The sequence below is a fragment of the Salarias fasciatus genome, chromosome 23 (genome assembly GCF_902148845.1).
Source record: "Salarias fasciatus chromosome 23, fSalaFa1.1, whole genome shotgun sequence".
In the NCBI taxonomy this organism is placed as follows: Eukaryota; Metazoa; Chordata; class Actinopteri; order Blenniiformes; family Blenniidae; genus Salarias; species Salarias fasciatus.
Genome location: NC_043766.1, coordinates 10,443,722 through 10,465,815, shown reverse-complemented (window position 1 = coordinate 10,465,815; position 22,094 = coordinate 10,443,722). Strand labels below are relative to the sequence as shown.

Below are 22,094 nucleotides of genomic sequence, written 5' to 3'. Positions count from 1 at the left end.
GCACTGTTTGCACTTCTTTATTATTAAACTGTAAAGTATATGAAGTCTGTTTCTACTGTCCACTGTTGCTCAGAACACTCATGCCCCTGCTGTTTTGCTGCTGGTTCTGTACATTGTGTTTTCTGCATCAATATCCCACTGGAAAAATTGCAGAAATGGCGACAGGTCAAAGTATTACTTCAGACATGTTCAGTAGACAGGCATAAAACATTATGACTGTCATGCAAAGCTTAAGCACAGGTCAAAATGTCACAGGGTATCTTTGAAGACGTGCACTTAATATTTTGATTGTTCAATTGAAAAAGTACTGCTATGAAAAAAAAAAAAATCATACACATATATTTCACAAGGTGTGATTGTTTTGCTTGAGAGTTCTGTGTGAGACCACAGACTGAACACCTACAACAGAAAAGGTTAAGCATTGTTCACACAGTTAAATTCCTGGCCAGCAGACATCATTCAAGAGACCATAAACATCTCTCAAAATAGCAGAGGGGGTACTGGCCTCCTATAGACAAGGCAACCATTTAGCACTACTTCCTAGGCAAACAGACCCAGCCCAGCACTGGGTCTTTAATCAAAAATCCTTCACAAGAGAACAATTGGTACACATTGCAAATCTCAAACAATTGCACCCGTCCTAGTAGCTCTCATCCTCAGCCAAGAGCCAGCACTCAGCAGAAATTTGCAAGATTCACATCACAGTAACAGTGATTTCAAGTTGCAAGCAGCCATGACTGCTCAGCTTGCTGTTCATGAGGTCCGTAAAAGCTTTGTGGATTTACCTAAAGAGAAAGAATATGTCATGCAATGCACAACATTCATTTAATTTATTTAGTTTAGCTTTATTTTAAATGATTTTATTTCTCTTCCCAGATTTCAGGAAAATTCAAGCAAAATTGACCAATGGGATAAATTTACTATCAGACTTGCTTTGTCTAGATTTGCCTGTGTCATGGATTAAATATTACACAGAGTTAATTTGTAAGGGGAAAAAAAAGAACATAGCTACATTATGCAACCAAGAAAAAACATTCTGTTCACTCTAACTAAAAAGTCCAGAGAAAGTTTTGAGGAAATATTTGCTCAACACTGAACCACAATGAAGGTTACAGTTTTCTCTTCAGATGTGCAGACAGTTCTGTGTTCCACTCAAAACAAATTCACCAAGTATGTATAATGCTAACAGGCACCCATAATAAACAACATGAATATATTTATTAAGACCTTTCTTAGTCTCTTGCGTCTCTCCTGCACCAGCTGTGCTTAAGTCATTAGCATCATTTGCTTTTTCCTGTTTGGTGAACAGTATCAACCTGCAATTGTTTGTACACCATTTGCCTTTGTTTCAGATTAAATGACATCCTCCATTGCTTGGCTTTCTACTGTTGTGCTGTAGAAGACACAACACACAACAGTTAGGGAGTTTCTGAGGTGGTTATAGGTGCCAAACTTTCTGAATATGAAGCATGTCATTTGAAAATTAGGAAAATTTAAAATATAACAATATTAAATTTCAATATTAAAAAAAATCACTAACCTGAATTTTTCCCACCGAAATGTTTTCATCTTTCCAGACTTAACTCATCAGTTCTACATGAACATGCTGACTGTTCTTTTCTGACATGAACCTCAGAAGGCTGTCTTCTGACTTACTTCCCCCAGAGTCACATGTAAAAAAAGCTTGTTGGTTGCAGTAACACAAAGGTTTTCCTGATCACTGCTTCTTCTTGTGAGTGAGTTTAATATGCTGCAAACAGAATGTAACTTTTAATACAGTTAAATCTGATCATGAGAAAATTGCCGACCCTGAAAGACTATATTATTTAGCTGTGCATTGTTTTTTCTGTCTTTTCTTTCAATGAGTCAAATAACTTTCAGACATCTTCAGGTAGTTTTTTTTTTTCAGGGGAACTTCAGGGTGATGTTGTGAAGACAACAACCTGATAGATAGTTTTTCAATAAAAGGAGCTACAGGGACACATTCAGGTCATTGAAGCAGTTCATGTAGGGTGACAAGACCTGGGTAAAGCCATTCTAATTTCTCTGAAGAGCCCAGTAAATCGACATGCTGTCACCATCTAGTGGCATTGTTTGAAAACTACATTCTTATTTTTCCATGAGTGGGCTTGTCTTGGAGATCACTGGTGAAAAGTGACTTTATCAGTTTTTCAGCATAATTGTAAAATGGAAAGAAAATGTAATTGTCAATAGATGTTCTTCAACACAGCACAGGTTCAGTTCCTTACAAAGTGTAAAGCTTAAAGTGGATGTTTAAGATATTCTGTAAATTCTGCCGTAAAACATAAATTCTTACGCCCACATTGCTACAGCTAAAACTTATGAAGAACAAAATACGGTACACGCCAAACAGCAATGAGAAATTGTATGTTAACTATCTGAGCTGCCTGTTGGCATAAAGAGCATGGAGTTTGGCTTATGATACTGACTTAAAAACCTTCACAAATGGAAACCAGCAACAACTATATCCTATTTCTTTTGTCTAATGCATGCAGGTATGATTCATACACACAAACATGTTATGCTTGTATTAATTTAACAAAAGCTGTTGTTTTGTTACACTGGGTTATGATGTGTGTAGCTGTGAAAAGAAAGTGTCAAAAGATTTGACAATCCAGGTTTTTGCTGTGAATCAACATCGACAACTGCAACACCATACTGTCATCAGCTAAAAAATACAAGATATATGTATATATATACAAATTATGGGAAAGATTTTGGCTGTTAAAAGAGATGCACCTGGAAATTTATATAAAATAAGGTACAAAATCTGTTTTAGGTTATTTTAGAGCAGTTTTTATCATTTACTGTTTAAGGCTTTAGAAAATGAAGATTTAGGAGCAACGAGACGATCTGTGACACAAGAAGTTCACACTTTCTACACGAGTAGTTTTAAACACCTGTGCAGGAAGCTGTATACTTCCAGACTAAAACAGAATAGCACTTTGACACTTGACAGAATATTGCTTGTTTTTTCAAAGTTTGATGGCAAATTAAGATATATATGTACCTTTAAAATAAAGTGTCTAACAAAATGTGAATGGTGACATTACTGATATGCAAGAAATAAGAAACAAAATTCAAATCTTAAATTTGAAAAACAAATCATTACGGTCATGAATGCTGCAATACGGCTTGGGTTCATGTGTATGGGAATGCGGTAAATATATCCACAGGAGTCACTCCCCCGATGTTCATGAGTTCCTCTTGAGAGAACCGTTCATATCTCAGAAAAAAAATAAAATAAAAATTACCATGACAAAAATGAAAAAGAAATATTTTGCATCTATATATTCAATAAATACAGCCACGACTGTCACATCCTTTCTCCAATTTGGCAACCAAAGATACAGTTTTCTAATAAACATTCCAAGAATTTTCCAAAATATTTGGGTGGTGGAACCCAAGTAAACTTGTCAGTACTCCTCAGCTACATACATAACACTGAGGCTTAAACCATTTTCACAAAATGTATTGAATTTAAATTTGTGGATACACATGACTTGGTTCATGAATAAACAACACACATTCAAAATAACTTCAAATGCAGCATTTTATTCAATTAAAAAAATGATGTCTTCGTCATAGTTTATACTGTAACAAATCAAACTTTTGGAGATTTTTTTTTTCTCTTAACCTTTGAAACATTGCAGAGATGCAGAAATCAAACTACTGTACACATCAGGTAAAGAAGTGACATGCCAATATGAAAACATGTATTTTTTTTTAACACAATTAAGTAGATAACTGTATGAGGAAAAAAATTAGTATTGAACATTCAACACTCAATTGTATAATGAAAACTGATTTACATTTTTACTGCAATAAAAATGGATTTTTAATCATGATGAAGTTACCACCCGCCAGAAAACAGAGGCTGCAAAACTACCTTCAACTTGAGGGAATGCATCAGCTATGATCATCAAACCAGAGCAGTACAAGACAGATTATGTACTGCCATAACTGACATTAAGGAAAAAAACAGCCGGTCCTTTCAGTATTTAAAGGATTGAGAAGCTTTGATCGACCTACATTGTTGCACTTATTCCTTTGGAATCACATATCAACATAAAGAGTTTTCCACTTCGGATGAAATCATCAGTAAATTGAATCTCATCAAGCATCGAGATGCTTCGTAATTCGGCGTACTTTCTCCTTCTTGTTTCTGTTCCCGTGCTTTTTCCAAGGCTTTCCCACCATCGTATCTGATCCTGCTTTACCTGCCACGACAGGCCCGCTGCCTGGTTTGTAGCCCATGATGGACTGAACTCCTCTGGACAGCGCCCGGACGTTTTCCTGAATGAGAGAGAATCATTTATTGTCATGACAGAGACCAGTTTGTCTAGACAAGGCAAGTTAATTTACATAGCACCATTCAGACACAAGGCAAAAACAAGTACCTCTGTTTTTTTCTGGGTTAAGTTGTAAAAAGTTCTGACACATCCACTCATTTCCTCTATGCATTTTACACAGCAAGTATAAGGGGCTACCGTTGTTCACTGACACTGGCATAGAGGGCTGTGTCATCTTCTTAATTATTACTGTAGAAGTTATAATGTTCTATGATCTGAGCCATAGGAGCATGTAGAGTGGTAATAAAAAATATTCATTAAGCCACCAATTCTTCAAGTTGTCCCACTTAAAATGATGCCAGAGGTCTGTAACTTCCATCATAGGTAAACTTCAACTGTGAGGGATTAAGTGTGAACAAAAAATCCAGGAAAACACACAACAGTATTTTTAAATAATGTATTTGTAATTTGTGTTATGGTGGCTGACCAATTGCTTTTTTGCCCCACTGCAGATGATAAAGAATGGAGATTTAAAATTAATATTCATGTATTTCTCCAAACATAATCCAACAGGTGTACTTTACCTGGTGGAAGAAGTTCTTGTCGACAACATTTTCGATTCTCCTGATTTTCTGGGATTTGTTGGTTACAGCAGAGACTTCGTTGCCATCTACACCTCCTCTCTGGAACTTATCGTGTTGTGGTTGAAAGTTTTGAGCATCAATGTGTGGAGGTGGGTGGCAATACAGAAGCTTTCCCTGTGAGGAGGAAACAAAAAAAAAAGGGTGGTATCCAAACACGGGTCAAGTATGCAATTCTTCATAATCAGCTACATAAACAAGCACATATTAACATTAGTTTCCCAATGCAATATGCACATGAAAGTTTCAACTGTTTAAATAGGCCTGAGGACCACTGTGAAACATGTCGAGTGAGGAGAGAAGCTCAGGGCAGGTCCTCCGGCAGTCTTAACTTATAGCAGCTTCACTAAGAAAAGGGTTCAGGAAGGCCTGAACCAGCCCTACCTGTAAGCTTTGCTTAATAAAAAGCTCTTCAGCCTAGCTTTGAATGTAAAGACTGTGTCAGCCTCCCGAACTAAAGCTTGGAGCTGGTTCCACATGACAGGAGCCTGGCAGCTGAAAGCTCTGCCTCCTGTTCTACTTTTAGAGAACCTAGGAATCTCCAGTAAACCAGCACTCTGAGAATGAACCATTCTTTAATATGGGACTAATAGCTCTTTAAGATATGATGGAGCCTGTTAGATTTAAAAAAAAAAAAAAAAAAAAAAAAAAAAAAAAAATCTATTCTAGATTTACCAGGAAGCCAGTGAAGAGAAGATAATATTGGGCTGAAGTGATCTCTACTGCTGGTTCTTGTCAGAACTCTTGCTGCAGCATTCTGAACCAGTTGAATTAACGATTAATGTTAATTAATGATTCACGTTAATTAACGAAGTGGAACCTGTCTGCTAAATACGATCAAACACAGTTTAATGTTGTCTCTTTAAACCCTAATCATCCTCTGACAGACATCTATTTTTTTTTGGAAGGGATACACTGTACTATGGTCCCTGCTGTCTCTAAGTTCACATTTCGGATAATGGAGCTGCCAATAGCCTTTGAGTCAACACCCGCTAAGTCTTCTCCTCAGTGGGTGTGTTGCTGAGTGGGGGACCAGTTTGAAGCATGAATGGGTCGATGGCGAGAACATCCCAGAGGCTGCTTATGCTTACTTTGCACTTTACATGACTGCTAACAGATCCACCTGTAATTGGTCGGCTCACACTGCAAACTGTAAGCACTAGCCGGTAGCTGGGGTGTTTGGACGGGTCTCTAATGCAGTGAGCCAGTGAGTGTTGAACAAGGTACCGCTAATAACCGATGAGCTACTATGCAGTAAATTGTTTATCTTGGATTAAATAATCCAAGATAAAGTATGTAAAGTAGCCTAGATATTTTGATACTCGGTGTGATACCTACAACACAATAAGGCAGTGGCATTTCTTTAACCACAACTGTCTAAGAAGCCAAACTCACATTGACATAATCCTTGAGGATGTATCGTGCTGATCTGGGCTGATCCGGCTGTCCGTGAGACGTCATAAAACCTCTCATGTCTGAAACAGAATTCATGAAATAAGATCAAACTTTACAAAGACAACTGAAATAACAAAAAGAAAGACAGATTTAGGAGAAGCTATCATGAAAACTAACATTTCAGTGCAATATATAAAAGTTAAGTAAAATGTGCATCTCAATTACTGATATGAAGCATAAGTTGGGTCTTCTTTTTTATCAGTTCTTGCATGTTATCAAAACAGTTGAGGCTTATTGTTAGTTTATTCTTGATACAGGCACTATATATGTCCGACAGCCTTACATCCATAAGCCATCAGCAGTTCCTCAGAGGTCGGAGGCCTGTCGGGATCTTCATCTTCCCGGGGTCTGATGATGTTGATACCATACGTGCCTTCTAACACGTGACGAGGGATGTTCTGACATACGTGATTTCTACGTTAAGGATGCAAATCACTACAACACAGTCAATACTAGTGCATTACATTTAACATTCAAACAAGTAATGTTTAGGGACCCGTGTTTATTGTTGATTTAAGGATATGAGAGAGACTGCAGGAACGTGATCTCTCATCTGATCAATGGGCAGAATCCCAGAGCAAATCATCTCCGCTTTGGTAGAAACAAAGGAGGGCATGACCAAACCTGGGCAGTCACAGAGACACAAGCCCGGCTCCACAAAAAGAGTCTGTAACATATGACAAGAAAAAAAGTAAAATGCGATTTTTCAGCCTTTTGCTGTTGTAGTCCATGAGCTGAATATATCTGACGAGCATTTTAATACCTGAAAGTGCTTGGTGTGTCCAGGAGTCGCTGAAACAGACACCTTCTTGTTCCTTAAAATAGTGTTGATGGTGGAACTCTTTCCTACATTAGGATATCCAACCTGTTGAACACATGAACGAAAACATTTAACTGTGTGCATGAAACTTTTTTTTCCTTGTCTGAAGAAATAAAAATACATTTTCAGAACAAGTAAAAAAGACATGTCTTTGATGACTCCATCATTATTTCCGACACATGCACTGAAGAATTCACAAACATCTTCAAACACAGAAGAAATTTTCCAATGTATTACCAGTCCGACTGTCAGCTGTCCATCTTTGCATCTTCGCCCAGTATGAACAGACTTAAACATGTCGAGGAGCTCATCTTTGTGCAGTAGTCGGCTGGAGTTGTGGAAAGCTTTACTGGATGACTCAGCAGCTTCTTCCTCCACTTCTTCCTCATTTTCTGAGCAGGTGAACCAGTCCTCCTCCTCTACAGTAACAAGTTCCTCCTCTTCATCGCTCTCTTCTGCCTCCTCCTCCACCACCTTTTCTTCTCCATCTGCACCTCTTCGGCTCAAGTCCTCATTATCTGTCCGTTCATCCTCCTCTGGGTCACTCTCATCACAGTCTGGGTCATTCACCTCCATGCCCTGTGAAAACATTGTTCAAAATTGGCAGCAAGTCAGACAATTCCACAAAGCTTAGCTTTAAAAAAAAAAAAAACTATTAACTATCCACAAGAACATCTAGAAAAACACTCCAGTTAAGATTTTAAAAGCATAAGCACTTGAAGCTCCTTCCTCACCTTGTCCTCTGCATCCAAGCGGTTACTCTCAGCCAGGGCAGACCAGAAAACAGCCCTCACCCCCTCTTTTTCAAAATATCTGGCCCAGACACGTCTTTGCTCCCTGGTCAGCAGATCTGCCTTGTTCACCAGAAGCATGTTCACTTTATCCTGTGAAACCTCTTTTACATAAGACTCCTGGTGTCACACAAGAAAAACAAAACAAAACATTACAATCACTGAAACATACAGCAAGAGCTCATCTTAATATGGTGTTTATATCATTATGGTGGGCAAACGATTACAGATTCAAATGACATGAATACATTTTTAAAGTTCATTGAATTCTTTTAGTTTGTGATTCAATAATTTCACAAACAATGTGATCCTATAAATTACAGAAGACTATAAAGAATATAATATGGACTATTACTCAATTTATTTATAAATGAATGAACATTAAAGTGCTGACACCAAACAAGGGAACCAAACAAACTATGATTATGAAAACCTGTTGTATTTATAACTCCCTCTAATAGGTTTGTTCAAATAAATGCTGTGAAAAAAACCACAAAACATTTATTTCAAGATTTTCACTGCAGGACAGGGGAGGACAGCACAAGAAAACTCCTGCTGAGAAAACCTGGAGTAAACAAGAGATTCACTCATTCTTCTTCTGCTTCGGATGATGAGGCTGTTTTTGAGGCAGATATAGTTGATCCACGAAGAGGAAATAACTTTTGTATTGCTTCCACCTCACACTGGTGAGGTGGAACAGGTGTTGTGTTGCGTTATTGATGTTGGAAGTACGAATGTGTTGATTATTCATCTTCTTTCTGTAATGCTTAGCGGTCGCAGAATTTGTGAACGGTAATCAGAAAACTATCTCGTAATAACAAGATACGGCTCAGAAAATAAATTTATTCACAGTGGCAGTTCTGAGTTTACATAATATTCAAATTTCTGTTTATTGTTTTATCATATCTATAATCTATACTGATGCATCCTCTATCCTCTCAACTGGATAAACACTGTGGTGATGATGAATATGATGTGTTATTTTACAGTGACTCATAGTGGGTTATTAATCATTACCACAGACTTTTAATTTTTTTTATATCAGTTTTATTTATTCATTTGTGCCTCTTCTCCAGAACCTTGAGTTTCTGCCATCACTCTCTGGAGCACACTGCGACCGGTCCCAGTAAGCTTGGAAGGGTGTGGTTCTGCACGGGCCAGCGGATTGGGTCGCTGGTTTGGTGGAGACCCTATGCCCCTGGACCTTGCTCCCCCCGGGGCTGAGTGATCAGCAATCCTCCCCTCGGGGGGAGGAACGCTCCCCAGTCAACCTCAGTCCTTCCTTTCAAGGTCGGGAGAAAATCAAAATGGGCTGGCTCAAAGTGATATGAGCACAAAACAGTGAAGTGGCTGTCCACTTCCTGTCCTCTGGAATTGTTTCACCCACCTGTCTCAAATTTCTGGGTTTTTTGGGGAACTTGAACAACGTAACTCATCATTAAGTGCGTTAAGAGTAAAATCCAGCCGTCCCGGTGTGTCAGAGCAGAATTCAGCCGCACATGGCTCGCATTTTTGGAAAAAACTTATAACAAGCTGCCGCTCATGATGAAAGTGAAAACAAATGAGAAGCCTGAACACATGACTTCTTCTGCGGTCCAATGACAAAAGCTAAATTGTCACAAAAATCTATAGTTTTATTGATTGTTTCACAAACTGAGCAAAATTATTATGAAAATACTTAATGCGTAATGCAAAAGCATTAAAACTGGTGCAAGTCTAGTCGAGCCAACTCGGTGTTAGTGGAATATGAGTTCATACCAGTCCACTTACCAGGTCAAGGGATCGGAACAATAAAGGGTGTCTGGCATCGACAATCTGAACAACAACGTCACTAAAAGAAAACAGGAAACATGATTTCAGGAGCACATCGGGATGACACATAACTCACTGAGATACAGATATGAACTGAAGGCACAACTTAGATTTTTAAGTTACCTTCTTTCAATCACTCTCCACAGCTGCCTCCAGAATTCAAGGTTTCTCTCAAATGGAGTGAGAATTAGTTTCTGCTCCTCTTCAAGTCTTTGGGAAAAAAAAAACACAGAAGTTATTTCATTGACACAAGTCATTCATCATAGTATGTACTTTTTTGTTTTTATTTAAAGCACTTCAATTTTCACTGTAGTGTACTATTGCATTTTAAAAGTGAATATGACTTGGATTAGACAGTATTACTCACTGTGCAAGCGTTCGTCTCCACTCCAGGAAACTGTCTTTCTCTGCCTGCTGAAGAGCCTCTGGACTGGTGCTTTCATTCCAGTGAGGTCTTGAAAGGTGGAACATGGCAACACATCAATATTGTGATGAGCATTTGTTCTATTGCTCATCGTCTGAGTATGAACAATCACTTCATGTTTCCTCTATAAGTGATAAGTCAGATTTGACCCTGGCCTAAGCCTCCAGGGAGGATATCTAGACCAGTGAATCTGAGGTTGGCAGCTCACTCACAGCCTTCCGGGGCACCTTGATCAACTTTGGCTTTTGAACATTGACAAAACTCACAGCCGTCGATAACCACTCGTGTCGCTCTGCACTTAGGAGCAATGGCATCCAATTTTGTTGTTTTTGGGCAATGTCAATTAAGATTCAATTCAAGTCAATTCCATACCATTCTTTTCTAGCCACTCCAACTGAATGGAATCTGCTTGATTTAGTAGAATTTGAGTTAAAATATAGTTTAGACTTTGCTACTAGGTTTTTTTTAATATTCAAGAAACAAATTATGAAAAGATAGGGTAGACTCAAACATGAAAGTAAGCAAATGTGTTCAAGTCACCTTCGAGGAATTCTGAGAAAATGCTTGTTGTCTTCATGCAACTTCTTCAACCTGGTTTTCTCCTCAGCTGTTAACAGGCCGGCTCGTTGTTCCGCTGGTACAAACCTGACATTAAGTTTCTCTGAGCAAAAGAAGAACAAGAACAAGAAGAAACAAGAACAAGAACAAGTTTTAGACACGAAGCACAGAAAGTAAATCATTATCTACATTGACCACAGCAAGCATGTGCAGTATAGTAAACACTGACTGGCCATGTCAATTACTGCACTCTCACAACATAAGTTTGGAACATAAACTGAAACAGCCTCCAGTATGATAACATCTAGGCCAGTTAGTTATTTCATGTCTTTCCTAAACCCATTACTATATTCCTTCACATATTAAAGCTCCCACAATGACAATATGACTGGAATGTGACATAACCAAACGTGCTATTCAAGTCATCTGTTGAAAATTACTGTCCTATTTTCAATGTCACAATATATATTGCAAGGTTAGAAAAAAATCCTACCTTCTTTTTTTCCAATATCGTGCAGCCCTGCCAGTTATCATACAACTAAATGACTAAACAAAGACTCAGTGAAAATTCATTTACCTGCAACAAACTCTGTTCCTGCCAGTTCAGCGGTGGCCAGAAAGTCATCCATAGAATTCTGTTCCGTCACTGACTGCAGGTTTAACCGCCCCCAGTCGTAACCATCATTCAACTCACTGGTGTGGAGCTGCAGGTAAGAAACAAAAGACATAAACAACATAACTCATTCATACGTTTTAAATCACAGTGAATACTACTACCTGAAGGAGACATGTACAATAATAAAGAAAATGTTTCTACTTAGAGACTTGCAAATCCCTTCAGCATATAGATACACTTATGTGAGTTAAGTCATTGATGGAATAGTTCGGATGAGAAAATAGCTGTACAAAGACTGGATGAAAACTGAAAACTGAAAGTGCAGATACAGTACAGATACAGGTGGAGTTTTCAGCTTCTCTTTGATTGTCTAGCTCACTGTCCCTTTCCTCTCTCATCTGGAAATCATTACAATAGATCGGAAATGGCATCCTTTGCTTTCACCATGTTTGTAATCAAACAGAAAACATAATAACGGGTCCCATTTAATTTTGATTTTAAAACTCATATTTGTTGAAAATACAACTGAAGTATGCATAATAGAAGACAATAGGCACATATCCATATGAAGGAAATCTGTTTATGCATAACCCTAAACAACAATGTCAATTTTCAACAGACAGTCAAAGACAGAAAATAAGCCTTTTGAAGTGGGCTAGTCTGGATCCAGTAGAGGCACTTCACACATCCAATAATGGGCGCCTCAATGGGGAGTATATGTGGAGAGGGCCCTCTCTTTCAGGTTCCTTGGTGTCCTCATCTCTACTGATCTCACCTGAACATAAAACATCACAGCCATCACCAGAAGGCTCGACAGACACCACACTTCCTAAGGGTCCTCAGGAAGAACAAACTGTCCACTGAAACTTCTGCCGACCTTCTACCGCTTGTCCATCCAAAGCCTGCTGACATACTGTATTACCATGTAGCAGAGTCATGCAGCAGCACAGAAGATTATTGGCTGCCCTCTCCTCTTCCAGTGCCTCATCAAACCACAAAATATCATCAAGGGGAGCTCAGACCAGTTGCCCTTCAGCGGGCGCATCAAAGGAAAAACTGTTTGCCCGAGCCATAACCTCCCTAAATTCATATATTCACTGACTCACACACATTCTGCACATCCCAGCAACACAACCATCTACCGTGAAACAACAAGGAACCTAATGCCACAACGCACTGTTCTTTCTCTTATTACATTATTTTCTGTTACACTACAATACTTTTTCTTTTACCATTGTGAGAGGAGCAGCTCTCCAATGGACACTGCAAAATGACTGTAAAGGCTTTTCTATTCTATTCTAATAAAAAGAAACAGTATTTCGTAGGCCTCAGCGGCAGCTACTCTGAGTGCTGAGTATTCAGTCCAACACTGAACTTATTGACATGAAGCATTTCTCGCAGTTTAGCATAAGAATGACCATCTTTGATATAGACGGCAGCGTGAATATTAACAGAAACTGCGGTTCCTCACTTGAAACACTTTTTTAAACATACACGGAACAGCTTTTCTCCGAGCATCAATAAATAGCATAACATTTTTTCTCTCACGACAAAAAAACTCCAATAAAATCCCCTTTGTGTCCAAAGATCAGAATGGTATTTGTAACGACGTGGGATACAATATGTAAATGTCATGGATGTGAAGTTACAGAGAGTTGTTACGGTATCATACCCAGGAGTCGCCCCTCTTGTTTCCTCGGCCTGCCTGAAGTCTCTCCTTGATCAGAGCTCTACCCAGCCCGACCCCTCCGCTTGCCTTCTTCTTTCCCATCGTTACCTCGACTGCTGTCACCTCGCACAACAAAGTAAACCTTCTCAGTTGGATATACGAAACGCTGTCTCGCACAGGCTTCGGCACTCCATGTGCACTTCGCTGTTTTAGTAAGTCCCGGAAGTGGGAAGAACCAATGAAATGACGAAGCTAAACAGTAACAACAAGATTATCTAAGAAATTACGCGCACATTGATTAAAAAAACAGGTCGTCTGACAAGCAGACACCGCTTTTAAATGCACAGTATTCGCAAGGTTTGTGATCATTCTGATTGTATAAGGTGAAGCTAATTCAACAGTGGTACATTCCAGTATGTGTCCAGCCTCTACATGTGCTCGGAAGAAACTGTGACAATAACAATTTCAGTTCCGAAACGGAAATATTTTAAACTTGTTAAGTTCAGAAATAGGACGGTATTCTATATGGAGAACTTAATAACACATGTACAAATTAACAATTAATGTGGCTGAAAATGCGGTACACCACTTGCTATTGCGATGTCGCCGTCAGTTTAAATTAAAATCAATGCAACTGAAATTAAAATTCGCTCTTTATTGTTGTATTGCTAGATCTTCTGTACTACGTTGGAAAATGTAAGGTTAATTGATTAAACGTAAAACATTGCTGTATGGTGTTATGGCTATTTTTCTCAGAAAGAGACTTCATTTCGCATAAGAACCGAAAGATGGCAGCACAAACTTGCAGTATCATGTTGACTTCATCACTTTCTTCTTTTCTATCATGAAGTCAGGTGAAAAGAAGTCATCTTCCAGGTGTTCAAGTCTCTGGAAAGTCTGATTTCGTAAAAAAGTTAAACGACGAGATTGATTTAACTCCTGTCCAGTTTTCATTTGAATCTTCATCATCCCAAACTCAGACATCTGTGAAAAACACAATTCCTAACAGAAAATAAATAATACAGACAAACTAGGAAAATTTAGAGGAAAATAATGTGCTAACATAATTTTACCTTAACATGTGAAATGTATTTTGACATTTGATTAGATTTTGTTGTTTGTATATTATAAAGCTATTGGATATTAGTATTCAGCAACTCAATAAATCTTAATTCTAATTTCCCTTACGTTCACACATGATGTGAAATTTTAACTAACTGGATTTTTTTTTCTATCAGATGATCACATAAACTTAATGCCCCCATCCCTCTTTTTTTAAATATTGTTGAACTCCAGTATAAATTTTGCAATTGTGTCATTTCAGATCGTAACTTGACATAAATATCCTATATTTATGATTTTGGTATTTGTCAATTATCTTCAAAAGAAGGATAAACTGTATTATGCATTAACCATTCAGAAACAGCAAGTGTTTTCAGTCAATGAACTGTGCTTTCAACCCAACACAGTGGAGTTGGTTCAGTCCCCCCTCCAGTCGCTCTGTAATGGTTTCTCCCTGTATTTATTATACACAGCTCGCCTCTGCCCCGCACAGTGTTGCCGCTGCACTACGATGAGTTGATGCTACTGGAATCACAATGGACAAGCGCACATTAGAGGATAGCATGAAGTACGATGTCTTTGCGTTTAGTTCTCTTATAGTGGCTCACAAATGATCTGACAACCAGTTAGACGCTTCTTGGACTTAGTAGTAGTTATTAAAAAAGTTTTTCTCTCTTTCTCTCAGTGCTGCTGTTAACTGGAAACAGTAATAAAATGCTGCCCTGGAAGAAGAATAAGTTCGACTTGATAGAGGAAGACAAGCAGTCCAAACAGAAGGGATATGCGGTGAGTCTCAACTACTCCGTGCTCACCTCCTTCGCCAAATCCTGCCCAGAGAGCGCACTCAACAGGGTGGGCAGCATGTTCAAGTCCAAGAGGAAAAAGGTGAAGATCACCAGCGAGGATCCCACCTACACGGTGCTGTACCTGGGCAACGCCACCACGATCCAGTCGAAAGGAGACGGCTGCACGGACGTGGCTGTCAGCAAAATCTGGGGCAAGAGTGAGATGGGCAAGAACGGCACAAAGATGAGACTGACCATCAGCTCGCAGGGCATCCGGATGGTGCATGTGGACGACAAGGCCAGGAGGCCGGGACACTTGTACTTGCTTCACCGGATAACCTACTGCGTGGCAGACCCGCGGCTGCCCAGGATCTTTGCGTGGATTTACAGGCACGAGATGAAGCACAAGGCTGTGATGCTGCGCTGCCACGCGGTGCTCGTGTCCAAGCCGGAGAAGGCGAAAGCCATGGCGCTGCTCCTGTACCAGACATCAGCCACAGCCCTGGCCGAGTTCAAGAGACTCAAGCGCAGGGACGATGCCCGGCACCAGCAGCAGCAGCTCATAGGGGAGCAAACCATCCCGCTGGTGCCTCTCAGGAAGCTGCTGAACGGACAGTGCTACTACAAACCCCCGGTGGAGCGCAGCCGGAGCGCGCCCAAGCTGGGCTCCATCACGGAAGACCTGGTCGGGGAGGAGGAGGAGGAGAAAGCGATGCACTTTGAGTGTGAGGACATTCTGGACACGGAGCACGACTGTGTCACCAACGGGAAACAGGAGTTGACTCAAATTATTAATGACTTGGGGGAGATGAGCATCGGGAACGACGTACAGACACTGAAAGCGGACCTCAGGGTCACCAGACTGCTGTCTGGAGAGAGCACTGGCAGTGAGTCCTCCATAGAGAGCAACCAGGAGCCCACTCCGCTCACTAATGGGATAGGAGAGGTAAAAGTGCACGAAATTGCCTGAATTAGTTTTAACACACCCAAATTGTTTCAGTGCATTTTATATGTCTGTTTGTATTTTTTTTTTAATGAGCCAAGACACCTCCACCAGAATTATTCCGTTTGTGTCCAACTTTATGTCGGAGTGTCTGTTTTGTGCCTCTACGCCTATTTGAGAGGATCCACAGGTCCTGGGACGCTACTGCACATAAACACACAATTGTTGATCTTGTGTGAACACTGAAAAATAGTAGTGGAAACTTCTGCATGCCCATTTGAGACATGACTGGTTGAGCATACACAATCCCAGTGCGCCTTAGGAGGCAGGACACTAATTCCATCTTCTGTTTAAGAGGATTTGTTGTAGCATCATTCTCGTTTACCTTAGACGTTCTTGTCACTTGAACACTGCATCTTCATTTGTAGATTGATTTAGATAAAAAGAAAGAACAACAAGCAAACAGAGGAACATCCATTCAGTTTTTTTTTAAGCATGTTTTCTTTTCTGGTTCAACAAGTTTAAACAGGCCTCCTTAATTTTCCTGCTAGGTGACTTTTGTAACAGCCTGTTCATCTGTTTTATTTTGCACCACTGTGGAATTCATTTAAGTATTAAGTTGACTACCATGTACATATTGTTTGTGGATATGTTGCTTGAAACATAAATGTCATATCTTTGCTGTGCAAAAGAAAAATACCTTAATGTATATTGATGTAAAGCAAGATGTTTTGAGGAAAAAATGTTATTTTTTAAAAAATATATAAAATGTGGTTTGTTATGTGAACCCCTTTGAATTATCAATAAAAAAACTAAGATTGTATGGAAATATTGGATATTGTTGAACCTTCTGTACAGTGGATTTATGTTTTCATTCCTTGCGAAAGAGTTGGGGGTTACATTGAGAGAGGTAAAAAAAGAAGTTACATACACACTGCTGGATAAAAATCATAAAGAGGTGGAGCAAAACTTTACTTTTCTTCAGGTTTTGCCGTCACAATTTGGGATCTATTCAAAAGTTTTGAATGAATCTCGGCTTCCTTTACTTTCAGAGAGCAAGTGGAAGTCTTGGTGTAAGTTGTGTAAATACTGCTTGCCTTCTGATGCTGCCTTGCCTCAGGAACAGGCGGCCACACACGAGGACATCACCACAAGCAGAAGCTGTGAAGTCATCACATGATTAAGTTAATGACAGTACAGCAGCACCGGAGGACATTTCACAACGTACTGACTTTTTGATTTGCGTTTACAGCTGTCTGGCTCCGGTAGCACATTTCAGATCATATGTTTATGTTTCTCTATGGTCAATGCATTCAAAGTCACTCAAGCTTGCAGTTGTATTTCTTTCATGCTGACCTACTTAGAAAAAAAGATTTATTTGTGTTGTATATTAAGTAAAAGTAAAAATATCCCCAAACACTAGAGGTGTCATTGGAAAAAGATGAGATTACTTTATTGAATATCACTGTGCTCGATAAGTGACACCGTCAGCGGCAAAGGGACAGTTACCTCTCACAGCAGTACTTGATACCTATACTCACTGAGGGATGTGATTAATCAGCAGAGGCATCACCTCTGCTGTTAATGTGAATTCCCTGTCACTTACACTTAACAAAGTCCTACACACTACCCACACAGCTCTTGCCACATATACCTGTGCAGCCTTGAATACACAAACTCTGATGTATGAGAGCCATTCGTGTTGTGGGTTTTTCTGCAAGGCTACATGCCGTGACCTATACCAGGTCTTCTCAAACTCGTCAAGAACATTCCTGCAGTCTCACAAACATAACCAGAACACTGATGCTGCAAACCAGTATGCGAGAAAAAGACCAGATGTATATAACAGGTCCAGAGGAGGTGGGGATTGTTATCAGGACTGACATCTTCACCAGCTGACACACTTCCACTGACCACACTGAATGTGAATGAATGGAAAACACACTCCTTGGATTCACAATGAGGTTCTGACAACAGTGCATTTCAGCCAGGGGTGGAGTGTCTCAAAACAAGCTTCCAGTGACTCTTTATGAATTAATGGGCTTTCAGCAGACACATTCTGTCCAAACTGATACCATTAAGGTTTGTGGTTTTACAACCAGTAATCCTGGCCGTGAGGTGAAACAGGAAGAGAGCAGAGAAACTCCCACAGTCGTTTTCTCTTTCTCGTGTTGTGTGATGCCCTGGCAACACCGGCCGCAGGTCCATGGAAGCCGGTTCTACTGCGAAGGCGGCATGAGATCATCAGCATGTGCCTTTCTTAATGTAATTAGTGGAGAGCCAGGGCTGTAACCACATAAACACGGGCAGAGCGACAGGCCACTGGTCTGCTGTTCTTGCCTTTCACAGCTGCTCGGTGCATCAGGATGTCTCTGACCTACATTATCCTGCACTCTCTTGTGTGTGCACCTCTACACCAGCAATCAGTCTTTCAAATCACATGTGCAGTACTGTGTTTCTCTTTGCAGTTTCAAAGCTCAGAAATGTGTCAAAAGTGATAAATGGTCATAGAATTACAAAGTCTTTTCATTTTCACGTCTCAGCTGATGTTTGCTTGATTTACATTCAGAAATATGAGTCACGAGTCAAGACCTCACATACAAGAAGAAAACTGTCTGTACATCGTGAAGGTCGAGTGTGTTGCTGGAGGTTGTTTGAGCATGGCCCTATTTCAGTATGTTATTGAAAACTTGATTTTCGTTCAGCAATGAACACAAATATATCTTTTACTTTGAAAAAGATGACCATGGTGTCATTAAAAGGAGATTTTTTTTTTCATTTTTGAGGAAAATCAAATGCATGGTATTAAAAATTATGTGAAACTACAAAGATTAAAAAAAAACAAACAACAATTTTGAAGCCACTATTTAAGGCTACAGCTGACACAATTTCTTTTACAAAAAAAAGAAAGTAAAGGAAGAAATTATAGTGTATATTTCCTCTGCAAACCCAAAGTTATAAATCATTCCAAATCATTGTTTACAATTTGGTAAAATAACAAGTAACTACTTTATTCAGCCCCGTTCTTTTCTTAAAGGCAATAATTTCACTGTAGACAAAGTACTGAAGAGGACAGCAGCAAAGTCTGAATTCAGCATTTATAAAAATGAAATACTTGACACAATTCTTTCTTGACATAAATGGATGCAAGGACAACAGTTTGCCTACAACTGAGATGCTGAGGTAAAGTGCACGTAACTTAACACTGCATGCTCACTGAGAAGGAATATTTTCTAACACAGCAATAGGTGCTGCCTGTTTCAGGGTGTATAGTTCTCTGTCGGTGAATGCCACTTATTGCTCTCTGTAGTCATGCAGTGTCAACACATGAAAACCCTTCATCAAACTGAACAACACTATAATTCACTGTGAGATTGGCTCTGATTACACTTCTAAGTACACCGTGCTAAGCCCAGACAAACAATAAATGAACCTGGCAGTCAGGACCTGACCTGACACACCAGCTGAAGAGCAGAGCCTCCTAATTATCTGCTAGTTCAACGGCGCCGCAGGCCATCACTGTACCAGACCACGACCAGTGCCAGTCAGCCACACAGCTTAATTTTGGACCGCGATACAAAATCTGTTTGTCTATAATTCATGAGATGAGCTGGGGAAGCACCGAGGCTGTTAGTTAGTGTTTCTGGATCTGATTACACCCGCAGCAGTGAGAGATGTCAGAGGGCTTGAATCTGAGCTCAGAGAGCAGGCGACCATCTATTGATGGCAGAAGCACATCCAACGTAGCAACTGTTGGTAGCAACAAGTTCCAGTTTGCTCTCCTTTGTAGAACTATGGGTTGCGTATCATGTCAGATGGCACCTCAGAAACAGGGGTCAGCTGAGGGAGAACATTGATGCATGACACTGGTGTTTGTATCACCATCACCAAAGTGAGAAATGAGTAACCCTCCATTATAACCCTAACCCTCTATAACTAAGGGTTCAGCATCTTGCTCAGAGTCTTTGAATTTTGTTGTATCAGTTAGACTTCATAATTAATCTTCATTAAATGTGACATTGCAGCTGTTGGCATTCTGCAGAGGAGGGTGCCATTTTCAGCATATTGCAGAACTCGACAAAACACCTGTTCTGTTAAAACTTATATAAATACACAGAAATATTACTGACTGCACTGAAGCAGCAAACAAAACAAAACAAAACAAAAAAAAAAAACAACAACAATATAAAAAATAAATGCATAAATAAAAACACCTGTGATAAATATTGATTATTCAGATAGCAGCAGACAGTTTTTATAGAGTGATGCTGTTTGGGGACATAAATACAGTAGTGTTAATGTGGAGCATAAAGCTAACACTAATACTGGACCTAATAGCCAGCACAAAGGCCGGGTCAGGATATAGTGAGACAGCTGTTCCGTCAATGTTTTCATCAGGGACACAAGGGACGAGCTCACGGAAACTTCAATAATTACAACAGCTCAGGTTGTGGTGAAATGAGTGGTTTTACAATCAAGAATTGCTTTACAGAGCATTATTTTAAATATTTAAAGTATTAAGAAGAAACAGAAGCAAGGGAGCAGAAAGAGGAAAACAATTATAGCCAGACCCTCAAACTCCGAGAGCATGTGAGTGACATTTTTCTGTCCTAATGTTTTTTTAAAAAAAGCAACAACAGCAACAAAATTTCTTCTGAGGTGCTGATCTGACTGACCTACATTATCCTGCACCCGCTTGTGTGTGCACCTCTACACCAGCAATCAGTCTTTCAAATCACATGTGCAGTACTGTATTTCTCTTTGCAGTTTCAAAGCTCAGAAATGTGTCAAAAGTGATAAGTGGTTATAGAATTACAAAGTCTTTTCATTTTCACGTCTCAGCTGATGTTTGCTTGATTTACATTCAGAAATATGAGTCACGAGTTAAGACCTCACATACAAGAAGAAAACTGTCTGTACATCGTGAAGGTCGAGTGTGTTGCTGGAGGTTGTTCGAGCATGGCCCTATTTCAGTATGTTATTGAAAACTTGATTTTCATTCAGCAATTAACAAGAATATATCTTTTACTTTGAAACAGATGATCTTGGTGTCTAATGTTTTTTTTCTTTAAACAACAATCGCAACAAAAATTCTGCTGAGGCGCTGATTTGACTGACCTACATTATAAAGATGCAGACAGATTAATGGTTTGATTTAATATTGATAAAATGCGTCTATCAATAATGGTTTGACTGTAAAAAAAGATTCAGGAAGATGTCAGTGATTTCATAAATTGGAAAACTGGATTATGTTTCCCCAGCTGAACTGTTTACATGTAATTAGTGGAAAAAAACAGCCACACTCGATGCTCTGAGGCTAACTGTCTATTCTATTGAAGAACGTTGTTTACATACATCAAACAACAAACTGAATTACTTCAAACAGTCCAGAGCCACTACGTATATCATGAGAGATAGTTTTCTTACTCATTCTGTACTTTATTTAAGCTAAGCAGAAAAATATGTGTGAACCTTTATTGTTCAAGTTGGAGTTTCCACTGTAGAGACTGCTGCTGTAAAGATAAATTATTATTGTGTTCATTTTATTTTACATGCACAGCAAACTCAGATTTATTTCTGAACAATGAGCATGTCACAAAAATATTCAGATGATGTGATTTTTTTTAAAAGCTTTTTCTATTTCTGACACAGATTTGTGCAGGATGTTGACATGTTGAGTGAGAATCACTCAATCCTCCCAGTCCTGTTTTCATGTTACAAAAGCCATTTGTCATGCTAAGCTGGTGTTTTTATCTAAGTGCTGAACGTATTGTGTTTCACTTAAAAAGATGTTGATTCAACCAACATTATTAAACCTGAAACAAAATCATAAATGTCCCAATATATCGGAATCAAATAAAAAAATAATAATCATGTTATAATTACTGAATATAACTAACCTTCCGGTGGCATTTATGGTTTCACATCATAGCATGTTTTGGTGTAATTTGAATTCAAAAATTATTTATCATGACTCATTGTCAAAACTTAAGTGAAAGAATGAATACTGGGCTAAAGTAATCTATTTTGTTTCCAATGAATTACCCTTACTTTCTAATGTCCAATCATCTGTTTTCCAGACACACCTTGCAGTAAAGTTTCCTCTTTGGGATATGCACTCATGTGACCTTCCTGAAAAAGAAAATACAGTCAACAATTTGCAGAGCTGTGACGACGAGGACACTTCCCTCGAGATTTTTGTTTT

General features: G+C 39.2%; 2 protein-coding genes across 2 annotated transcripts; one reads left to right on the top strand and one right to left on the bottom strand.

Moving 5' to 3' along the window:
* Nucleotides 1-3,562: 3,562 nt before the first annotated feature.
* Nucleotides 3,563-13,375, bottom strand: lsg1 (large 60S subunit nuclear export GTPase 1). Its single transcript, XM_030083768.1, has 14 exons — nt 13,103-13,375; nt 11,392-11,518; nt 10,797-10,917; nt 10,200-10,286; nt 9,956-10,042; nt 9,791-9,851; nt 7,964-8,140; nt 7,467-7,808; nt 7,173-7,274; nt 6,933-7,076; nt 6,693-6,816; nt 6,350-6,429; nt 4,898-5,071; nt 3,563-4,317 (listed from the first exon to the last, which is right to left on the bottom strand). Exons 1-14 carry the CDS (start codon nt 13,199-13,201, stop codon nt 4,138-4,140), a joined length of 1,905 nt encoding a protein of 634 aa, XP_029939628.1. The 5' UTR covers nt 13,202-13,375; the 3' UTR covers nt 3,563-4,137.
* Nucleotides 13,376-14,660: 1,285 nt separating this feature from the next.
* On the top strand, nt 14,661-16,347 carry fam43a (family with sequence similarity 43 member A). The gene is made up of 2 exons (XM_030083671.1): nt 14,661-14,729; nt 14,847-16,347. Coding segments are annotated over exons 1-2 (1,071 nt in total). The 5' UTR covers nt 14,661-14,728; the 3' UTR covers nt 15,917-16,347.
* Nucleotides 16,348-22,094: the final 5,747 nt, after the last annotated feature.